This window comes from Papio anubis, chromosome 4 (assembly GCF_008728515.1).
Source record: "Papio anubis isolate 15944 chromosome 4, Panubis1.0, whole genome shotgun sequence".
In the NCBI taxonomy this organism is placed as follows: domain Eukaryota; kingdom Metazoa; phylum Chordata; class Mammalia; order Primates; family Cercopithecidae; genus Papio; species Papio anubis.
The window spans coordinates 156,530,503-156,542,581 of record NC_044979.1 but is presented as its reverse complement, the minus strand read 5'-3'; the positions used below and the strand labels follow the sequence as shown (position 1 = coordinate 156,542,581).

General features: G+C 32.5%; 1 protein-coding gene across 5 annotated transcripts in view; it reads right to left on the bottom strand.

Moving 5' to 3' along the window:
• The window catches only part of NCAM2 (neural cell adhesion molecule 2), a 549,007-nt gene that overhangs the window by 52,818 nt on the left and 484,110 nt on the right, over positions 1 to 12,079 (bottom strand). Inside the window, exon 16 of one of the 5 annotated variants that reach the window (XM_009202420.4) lies at positions 5,879 to 7,187. The exons of the other annotated variants lie outside the window; for them this stretch is intronic. Within the exon in view, the coding sequence (XP_009200684.2) occupies positions 7,081 to 7,187 (107 nt within the window). The 3' untranslated portion in view covers positions 5,879 to 7,080. Of the gene's footprint in view, positions 1 to 5,878; positions 7,188 to 12,079 lie in introns of those variants that run through there. 5 annotated transcript variants of the gene reach the window in all.

Genomic DNA, 12,079 nt, shown 5'->3' with positions numbered 1-12,079 from the left:
ACATTACTAAAATTATTAATTATGTTCATGTGCTTTATTGAACTATATGATTATTTTGGCCTCCCACCAGAGATCAATGTTTTTATGAAGACACTAGAACAAGTTTACAATGGAAGTAACAATGTTTGATATTGTCACCAAATTATTTTTATAATATACAATTGTGATGAATCTGCTGATGATGTATGGGTTATCCAAAAATTGAATAACTTAATGAGTATGTTTATTACCTGTTCCTAAGTAAATAAATGTTTATGTTAAGTTTGATCAAGTTAGATATGACAACACTCCACAAGGACAAAAAAGGTTATACCAGTAATAAAGAAAACACGTATAACAAAGCTTTTCCTCAGTTTTCTTTATTACAACAATGGAGACACAGAGGTACAGAAAATAAAATGACATTTAATATACTATGAAACACATGCATAGGATTACACAAAGTGCTGGATATTATGTTGAGGGTTTTAAATAAGATGATACTGAGGACAATACACTTATAACATACTTTTTTTCAAGAAAATAAGCTACGATAGTTATGATGAAAACGAATGCAATTAAAATGATCAGAAATACTTTAAAACAGAAGCGTTACACATAACATCAATGAAAATGTGAGAGAAAAATATTCTTGAAGGAGGTACATGAATTGTGTACACTATTTAAAAAGGTAGTTTTAATTGCTTACTTTTTAGGAAAAAATAAGACTAGCTAGATTTATGTCATGGCCCCTATTCAGTACATATACAGAATAAAAATAAAAATATATTTTCTAAAAAGGAAGTTTTATGTCTCATTATTATGCATTGTTTTTAGTGTGTCACATATTTTTACTAACTAAAATGAAATGAAAAAGAATAACTGAATTTAACTTTAGCATACATAGTTTCAGAACTTTTAATACATCTAAATTTAATACAACCAATATTAGATTAGTTCACACTTAAAATGAAGTTTTATTCTACTTGGATGAAAGTATCCTTTAAAAGTAGATAAAATAATAGTCTACCAACAAAGGAGATGAAATGCAGTTAAGACCATCTCAGATACACTAATAGAATTCTTAAACATATTTATTTTTTATATTTCTTGGATTTTTTTGGGGGGGGGTTTTACAGCATATTAGCTAATACAGATGTTATAGACTATTCCAGGCTATGTGCAACATTTATTGACAGTTTAGCCTTGGAAATTAGTTAATAACCAGGGAATATGTTGAATTATTACAGGAGATCTTTGTTGAGTCCTTAATTTTAGACAACAAAACTAAAGGCTTTTGGAAAACAAAGCATGGATATTAAACTCTCATCTTTGTCTAATTTTGAAAAATAATAAAACTAGATTTAAACTTAGGGAATGTTTTCCTTAGATAAAAATTGGGATTATGTAAATATAACACATAGAAGGAATACTACAACTTTATATTTAAAAGACAAAGCATATTAACTTTAGAATAATACTCCGATTTATATGGTAATTGGTCAGAGAATGAGCTAATAAGCGTTAATTTTTTTCTTTAGTTAAGTACCAAAATTTAATGTGGAAATATATTCTGAATATTATGTTTAACTATCAAATATTAATGATTAAACAATACTATTTATGAGATTAATTTGGAAATGCCTTGTCACCAATTTCAACTTAAATTACAATAATTTTAAAGACAATTTGTAGAATATTTGTATATTCAGTCATTTGAAATACGCAGATTTCAGCTATCTCTTCAATATATTAGATTTGCTGAAGCTTTTATGACATATTTCTATACCACAACATTAGGATTTTAAAATTTACAAACATTGAACAGAAACATAATAGAAGAAATATATTCCATTTATTCATGGCCAAAAATTTAGAAAGGAAGCATAAAAGAGACAGAGAGAGAGAGGGAGAGAGAGAGAACAAAAGAGAGAAATGGAAAGAAAGAGAAAGGAGGAAGAGACAAATAGAGAAAGAGGGAGAAAAGTAAAAAGAAAGAATTATAAGAAAGGAAGAAAGGATAAAAGAAAATAAATTTTAAAAAGGTGAAAACTTGAGGCTGGCCACAGTGGCTCAGGCCTGTAATCCCAGCACGTTGGGACATTGAAGCAGGAGGATCAATTGAGTTCAGGAGATCGAGACCAGCCTGGGCAACATGGTGAAACCCGGTCTCTACTAAAAATACAAAAATTAGCCAGGCGTGGTAGCTGCGTGCCTGTAAAGCCTGTAATCCCAGCTACTAGGCAGGCCGAGGCATGAGTATTGCTTGTACACAGGAGGCGGAGGTGCCAGTGAGCTGAGAATAGGCCACTGCACTCCAGTTTGGGAGACAGAGCAAGAATCTTGTCTCAATAAAATAAATAAATAAATAAATAAAAATTAAAATAAAAAAAGAAAACGTAATTAAATTGGACTTATTAAAAGATCATTTAAAGGATGTTACATTATCTCTTACATAGATTAATCATGATAAACACATAAAGTTTACACATTTAGGTGTGATCAATATTATACTTTATCTTTATTCAGTGAGTGAAATCATAATACAAAAGGGCTAAACAAAAATATACGTGATAATATTTAGTGTAAATAATACCAGAATTGATCATTTCAAGCTCTTAATGTTGCTTATATTATACTAATATCAAATTTAAACCTTTAAAGAAAATTTCACATGACTAGGGATATTTCTTAATTGCTACAAACTTAAAGGTTATCATGCATAATACTGGCTATTATTCTTGAAAGTTACATCCAAATATATCATATTATTGTATTGATATCCGTATCCATCTTGGATTATTAAAATAATTTGTAATTTTAAGGTTTTATTTATCCATTATCGGTGTAAATATACCATATTAATATTTAAAATTATTTTTATGCATCTAAGAATACCTCCAGATTCAGAAGTTCATGGTTTAATTCTTTCTTGTATATTTCATTTAATATAAATGACTAATCATAAATTTAATTGTACATGGTTGAAACTACTTTGGAATTTTTTGTGTTTTAGCCTAATTTAAATCAAACATATTGAATGAGTATTCCTATACAGAAAATGTTACAATTAAATTATAATTGTTTCTCAATTGACCCAAATTGCATATTATTGTGTGTAACGTGCACTATGATGCATACTTGTAACTTTATTAATTTAAAAAGAACTTGAATATTTAAAAAGTCAAATTTACTTGCAATAAAATTATTTGTCTTTATATGTACTTGCTATATATTAGTGAAAATTGCATATATATTAAACATCTAATCCCTTCTATATATATGCATATTTAAAATGTTTACATATTTTAATTTCAATCTTGTTCATGTATACCAGTAATGAAGACACATATGTGCATTTGCAAAATGCTTCTGGAAATAATATGAGTATAGAGTTTATAAAATTAAACTTCGTCTGTCCTAATGACCTATAGTATTAAGAAGGAAATGAACAAAAATGGCAACTTATCTAAGGTTTTTCCATGTAATGATACATTTTATAGGAAAAAATTTACTGCTACCTCCTAGGCATACTGTTAGCATATCTGAAACATGGTACTTGTGGGTCTTAGTGTGAACTGATGAGTAATTATAGTTTTGATTGGGGTAGGGAGGCCAGTAACATTGATTGTAAAATGGAGGAAAGAAGATAGACTAGAAGAGATTGGAAGGAGAAAGAAGGAGATATCCAGATCTATATTTTAAAAATCCTGATATTCTACATGCAGATAATGGCAATCATGCATAGGTAAATCAATCTAGCTTCAATAACTGGTACAATATGGTCAAAACAATCTCTTGAAATATTTTTACAGTGAACAATACAATACACACACCACTGGACATAGACATATATTTCTGATTATATATAATGACTAATCTTACACTCACCTTAACACAGAAGTTCAAATGTATACATCTTCAGAGACAGAATTTTATGTAAAACTCCATTGTATGAAAAAAAGCATTGGATGATGCTAGAAGATACTTAAAACAAGTTTAAATTTTTATGTCTTGCTTACCAGTAATCACATTTACTTAGATGTGTAGACAGATGCAATACTAGTAAGGCTAAATAAGTAACAAACTCATTTTTAAAATAAAAAAGTAAACTGTCTGATTTTTATGGTTGCCTATAGCAACAGTAATGTTCAGATAATAAAAAAGATAACTCAGCAACACATGTTATTAAGACTTTTAAAAAATGCTAGGATGTAAAATGTCTAAGGTTTTATTGATTGGAATGCAATAGCTTTATTGTTTAGTTTTGTACTTTTTAATTTCTTACAGAAATAAGGCAAAGTAGAAAGCCTATTATTTTAGCATCTCTGAGAATATTTTTAAAATAATTTATGCATATCTCAGAGTAGTGAAAGAGGTTTTCATCTAAGAATAAACATTTGGCCAAATGACAGACTGCTTAAAAAGTTAAGGACTAAAAACTGGATCCACACTTAGATGTTTAAAATCTAATGAACAACTCTTTAAATGTACATAACTCTGCTAACATAATATAATTTTAATATTAGGGTCTTTTCAAAATGCCAAATTGATATATCTTATTTCTGTGTATACCTCACTTTTTTTTTTTTTTTTTTTTTTGAGACAGAGTCTCGCTCTGCCGCCCAGGCTGGAGTGCAGTGGCCAGATCTCAGCTCACTCTGCAAGCTCCGCCTCCCGGGTTTACGCCATTCTCCTGCCTCAGCCTCCCGAGTAGCTGGGACTACAGGCGCCCGCCACCTCGCCCGACCAGTTTTTTGTATTTTTTAGTAGAGACGGGGTTTCATCGTGTTAGCCAGGATGGTCTCGATCTCCTGACCTTGTGATCCGGCGTCTCGGCCTCCCAAAGTGCTGGGATTACAGGCTTCAGCCACCGCGCCCGGCCATATACCTCACTTTGAATGTTCTTTATATCACTTAGTGACCTTGAGTTATGATATGTAAAACTTCAAGATAAATAAACTTCGCACTAACTTACTAAATAAGTATTCCATGGTCTCCAAAAAAAATTTTGTCATTCCTAAGTCAAGATAATTTCTACATGAATTCTCACAGAAATGTCTCTAATTTATTTGAAAGATCAAGTAAGGTTATAATGAATGGGAAAAACAATTTCTGGAGGTGTTACTAGAAATCTTTTTCTCAATGCTTTCTACAAATTAGTAATCAACATAAATTCTTCAGTCTCAAATATCATGAAATTTAATATGCGATGATAATTAGTTATTTAATAAATGGAATATTGGCTATGGTGATTTAAAAACAAAACTTTCCCTAAAATGGATTATATTTCCATAATGTGTGAATTGAGATATTGTTTTATCTTAGCGAGAAAGGAGGGAAGCAGAAGTATTTTATTTGTTTTTTTTGAGACAGACTCTCGCTCTGTTGCCCAGGCTGGAGTGCAGTGGCGCGATCTAGGCTCACTGCAGGCTCCGCCTCCCGGGTTCACGCCATTCTCCTGCCTCAGCCTCCCGTGTAGCTGGGACTACAGGCGCCGCCACCACGCCCGGCTAATTTTTTGTATTTTTAGTAGAGACGGGGTTTCACCGTGTTAGCCAGGATGGTCTCGATCTCCTGACCTCGTGATCTGCCCGCCTGAGCCTCCCAAAGTGCTGGGATTACAGGCATGAGCCACCGCGCCCGGCTGGTCAGAAGTGTGTTTTATCGGTTGATGCGTTGCTTCTGCAGTCTACAGGCCTATCACTAGATTACAAGAAAGGATAGCAGTTGACAGCTAAGAGTTTGGAAAAGATAAGTTAAAAGACAATCTACTATGAAAGGGAGGCCTAGCCCTCATATGAAAAGATTCTGTAGCTATCTCTTTAAAAAGAGACAGGAAAATTATTTCTGTTCAACAAAATAATTGCTCTTGATGAATGAATTACAAAGTCCAGAATCCAATCATTTGATTTACTGAGTATGTTATAGTCACTTTTATGCATATATGTAAATCTGGTTGTTTCCTATTGTCCACAATAAGTAGTAAAAGTCACTTGTTGAGATGTGGTTGCAAGTGAAAAACACAAACACTCTTCACTTGTTTTGAAATTACTTCAGTAAAGATTACTTAAGTGAAAATTGCATATTCACATAATGAAAATTTGCAAAAACCAAAAATCATTCCTCATGCTACTCCCTCAAATCGAAATTCCTTTGAAATCTGGAATCTAGTTCCAATCTCAATTTCTTCCCATCTTGATTTCAACTTCTTGAAAGGAGTGTCTACAATATTTTCTTCTCTCTCTTTAATGCTTGCAAAAATTCTGACTCTCTGATGTCCAGAAAAATGTAATAAATAACTACTTATGTTAGAACAATAGGACTTGAGGTCAGCTCAAAACATAATCTAAATCCAGTGAATTGGGTGTAACTTTTTAGACATATTCAAATTTAATTTAATCTTCATTCTGGGAAAATTGCAGAGATATTTTCACTTAATGTAAAAATATTAATTGGTATTCAAATTTAAAATAGGAAACTTTCACATTTATTCCTTAAGACATTTTAGTTCAACAAAGGGAAAATAAACAATACAATTGGGATACACATCTAATAAAATATAATGCCTATGTTTTATATAAATGGTAAACACATTAAAATATTAGAAATGTTCATAAAGTTGGAAACTTACACTTAAAAGTAACAGTAAAAAAGCAATAGAAGTGATCCACAATTCTACATAATAAAATTATGATTTTCACAAAGTATGGCCATGGATATTTAATTATTTGCAAAATAATAATGAAAGATTAGACGTAGCAAAGGTTTAAGTTTCAAGTACAAGTGACATGATACTTAACAAGGTCAACTTTAGGAATTAATGGAAACTTTAGAATAAAGTATGTTATGCAGTGAACTGGTAGCTGAAAGTAACAATCCCGATTGAATCTCCTTCATTGATTTTCTGACAAATTATCCACTTAAAAGGTTGACAATAGGGGGAAGGGGAAAAAGCTTAATCGTTCATGGGTGAAGATACATGCATAATTAATTGGACCTTAGAAAATATTTTATTATAATTTTAGATTAGCCTTGTTATTACTTTTTAAAAAAATTTTCAGGGCATAAGAGGATATATCATATGATATAACAATGACATTAAAACACACAAGACAAACTTATGGCTATAATGAAAGAAAACCCAGCAGCATTCAGCTGCCATGACTGGCTTCCATTTTCGCCTTTATTCGCTTCACAGCATTTATCTGCATGATGAAAATTGTTTTTGAAAATAGAATAAGAATGAAATAATTAAGAAAATAAAGAGTAGAGTTGGACGAGAAAATAAAAAGAGAAAAAACGTGACAGCAGGAAAGAAAAAAAGAGAAAATAATTAATGCAAGATTTACACAAAGTCATTAACAATTAATGCAAACCTACAAAAAATACTTTGATACAAGCCAAGAATGGCTAAAATCGTGTATAAAACATTTCTATATATTGTCACATACTAAAAACAGACAAAGGCCAATATTGACGTTTATTCTGATTACTCAGACATTAATTCTGTCATTGATCCTTTCCATGTAAATATCTTTCATGTATAAGTTGAAAATATAAACAACAAGGGAAAAGTCACCAGTCATTTTTCTGTGCTACTGGTGAATTCACAGAGCTACTTTTAATATGAGCTCAATATATCCTACAATGGTTGATGGTAATTTTTTCTACCATGATTTCTTAGAATATATTTAATAAAAGCAGTTAATTTTAATAATAAACAAACTACTAACAAATATAAATGAAAATTGCATATTCACATAATGAAAATTTGCAATAAGCCTAGAAGCTAGAAGCATTAACCTATTGGCCATAGGCAAACTCCAGACAAATGTCACTGCACCTGTTTTAAAACAATTTTAGGAACCGAAGATTATAAAAATAATTTTTAGACCTACTTTTTCATTACATGCTAAACTACAGAAATACTGTTGCAGGTGTAGTATGAATATTTAGGTTAGACTGAAAATTCCAGATTCCAGAGAGTTAAGATGAAGTTTCCCCAAGTAATTGAACTTCTATTTCACCATTGTTTTAGAATTTTGAAACTTACGTTCTAAAACAACCATAAATGTAACCCTAATATAATATTTTCATATTCACCATGTGCTTGAATGTTGTTTTCTGCTCATGTTGAATTATCTAGTGATGAAAGATTTATTGTTTGAAACTAGAGTGGAGGTCATCAAAATAATTTTACTGTATGGTTCATTGGAAGTACAAATTAAAAGCCCATGAAAGTACAAAGTAACTGAAATATTTTAGCAATATTTTTTGTGGTGATTTATATATATTTTTTAGCTTGTTAAATCTAAACAACTATTTTGTATGTATAATGTATGCATTACATGTTCCCAGACAGTAGAATTATTTTATCATTGGATATAAAAAATATTGAATAGAATTATTGTCATCAAATTATATTGATAGTCAATATTAAAATTAGACATGTCTTCAGGAAAAAGAGGAAGTAATTGCTGAAAGATACTAAGGTCTTTTTTGGTTAAATAAAAATGTTATTAAACATGCGGCAGGCCAAAAAAAATGGTGAAAATGTTTTTCAAAGTAAGTTTATTTATATCCAAGGATTTTTTTTAAACATTAGATTATATCCAGTTCCGCAGTTTAGTAGTATTTTTAGTCATTAAAATTATACAACAAATCAATAAATGCCATGCTAGCAGCCTTGAAATCCATATGGTAGTCATTTTATAACAATTAATCTGCTATAGTTTCCCAATATTCTTGTTTCTTGTAAAATAAAATAAGATGGAGTTACGCTGCATGAATATTCCAAAAAGGAACATGATTGATTATGGAAACTCTGTTTTCATATAAATCAAAATACATTTTCAAAATAAGCACATCTTTAATAAGAACTAAAAAATGAAAAATATTAATAATTACAAAATTTTAAAAAAACAATTATAAACTAATAAGAAATGTAGTCTCCAGTAGCATACTTACAAGAAAAATTATTATCAATGTAATATTTTATATGAATGTAAAGGGAGTAGGTGGGAAAAAAAAGAAAAAATAGTGCTTTAGTCCAACAAGTAAATGTTCTCTAGACTTAGCCTATTGTTTACAAAAAGTTAAATATACCTAATGCACATAAGTAATGGGTTTTTAAATCGAAATTCCAGAAAACTTATTTTGACAGTCTACAATGCATGAAATACAAAAATAAATTAAAACCACACTAACCTTTGAACTCTATATCTTCTCTAACTTAAATGAAAAGACTTAAGATGTGCTAGTTTATTACAGGTAACTTATTTCTAATATGTTTGAATTTATATTTTATTTTAAAATGAAAAATAAAATCATATAAAATTATATGATCTTTTTTTCATCTTTTGCAAATATATAATGTTAACGCCATAAGATTTGAAAGGTTCCCAAATTCCCCATCATTACGGCCTTTAAAGTTGCCTCACAAAACCTAGATCTAAATCAAACAATTCTTAATTTATGGTTTGTTTTTGATATGACTTTCCAAGAGGCCTTAGCAAGCTGGTGTCAGTAACAGTAAATTAGACATGATTTTATAACTTTTTTTTTTTTTTTCAAGATGGAGTCTTGCTCTGTCACCCAGGCTGGAGTGCAATGGCGTGATCTTGGCTCATTGCAACCTCCACCTCCTGGGTGCAAGCAATTCTCCTGTCGCAGCCTCCTGAGTAGCTGGGATTACAGGCGTGTGTCACCATGCCCAGTTAATTTTTGTATTTTTACTAGAGACAGGGTTTCACTATGTTATCCAGGCTGGTCTCAAACTCCTGACCTTGTGATCCACCTGCCTGGGCTTCCCAAAGTGCTGGGATTATAGGTGTGAGCCATCGCGCCCTGCCGAATCTGTGACATTTTTACAAATAAAATAAATACTTCATTTTCCCCGTTTTGATAAGTTGTGTTGGCTTTGTATCAGCTGCATAGTTTCGAGGGGTGAATACCATCTCCTACCTTCTCAGATGACTTTGTCTGTGTGTCTGTAGGTGTGATTTCTCCATGACTACTTGATTTGTTTCATCTAGCATTTTTCATCATAAAAGACCTTCTAACACTGGCCTTTCCCCACCTCCCACCTCTGCTCACCTTAGAAAAACTTCCTGAAAGCATTAAATAAATATGGAGTCTAAACTCCCTAACCTCACATACAGTCCTCTGCCCACTTGTACCTAATTTCTCTCCCAATGACGTCAGCAAAGCAGCATGTGATAGGGATACTTCACATCTGTTCTGGTTCAGTGCATTCACCTTTTGGCAGCATTGGACACTTTACATGTATTCTTTTTGAAATATGACCCTTTTTTAACTTCCAAGATACTACCCTCGTTTTTTGCCAGTAAGTCTGTAAAGTGTTAGTCTCATGATGCGGGGTGGAGTGGTCTGGTTTCTTCTTCCAGTATAATATTATAGTTCCTTGGGACTCAGTTCTTAACTTCTTTCTACTCTTCAGTAATTCAAGAAATATTCTTTGGAAATCAATGCTGTGCCAGTCACCCTTCTAGTTACTAGCAAACATAAATGAGTACTACAGACATCAACCCCTCTTCAGAGATTTTAGGCACTGCTTAGATGGGTTTATCCTCACTCAAATACCATTCACCTGTTAACACTGACAGCATCATGGGGTATGTTTCCAAGCCATGGTTATCTTCTCATTTCCATACCCACATATCTAACCAACAATCTGATATTTCAAATTTAACAAATACCAAATGGATCTGATGTTTGACCCTCATTCTTCAAATCTTGCTTCTCCTACAAAATTCTTCACCTTGAGAAATGACATCAGCAATGCTCTAGGTGCCCAAGCAAGGAACCTAAAAGTCATTACTGACTGAATCCAATCTATTGCAATGGGAGGATTAGTCTACACTTAAAATGTGTCGGGAATTTTTTCGTTCTCTCTTTTTTTTCTACCGCTGTTCATCCATCAGTTGCTCTTACCCATATGAGAAATAATAATCTATTTATAATACCTATCTTTTCATACAACTTTTCTGCTTACAATTATTTACTCCTTTTGGAAGATGTTTTACAATTATGTTTTTAGAAGCCCTTGAATTATCTGGTTTGCATTCCCTCTCTGACCTTATCTTCAGTCACACACTTCCAGGTTCTCTTCCAGACGTGCCTTTCCCAGCTCCTAGATCAGATCATGCTCTTTCTTGTCTCAGAGATACCTTCCATGTAACACATTTTCCCTGGAAAGTTCATTCCTGCACGTTTCCTTTGGAAACTCACTTTCTAAGAAAAATCTCTCTTAGTTGCAGTTATTTGTTATTCTAACTCATGTTGAATATCTGTCTTTCCCTAATAGATTGTGGAGATTTTGGGGGACAGGGGTCAGTTCTGTATGTTTCACAGGTAAATCCTTAAATCCTTTGTACTCATTCAAGCGTTTGTCACAAAGAAGTACTCCAATAAACAATTCTTAAATTAACAAACACATCTTAACATTGCAGAACCAGAAGAAACTCATTTTAGAGATGAGGAAACAGTTATTTTGACAAGTTATGTGACAGAAACAAATCTGGGAATATAAACCAGAATTCTGTCCACTTTCTTTCCAGGTCTTGCCTACAAGCTCTCAAGACACGAGTTTCTCAAATTGAAAAAAATATATATATAGAGAGAGAGAGGAAATGAATCACAGCATGTCTTGGTTACTTTGGTGCCTTCATATCTGTTTTTATTACCTTTTAACTTTTTCCACCTTTTGTTTATATGTATTGTTGGTTTTTATCATCAACAATTATTATTATTATTATTTTTTTTTTGAGACGGAGTCTGGCTCTGTCCCCCAGGCTGGAGCGCAGTGGCGCCATCTCGGCTCACTGCAAGCTCCGCCTCCCGGGTTCCCGCCATTCTCCTACCTCAGCCTCCCGAGTAGCTGGGACTACAGGCGCCGCCACCACGCCCGGCTAGTTTTTTGTATTTTCAGTAGATACGGGGTTTCACCTGTGTTAGCCAGGATGGTCTCCATCTTCTGACCTCATGATACACCTGCCTCGGCCTCCCAAAGTGCTGGGATTACAGGCGTGAGCCACCGCGCCCTGGGCCAACATTTTCTCATAAAGGTAGCAGAGTC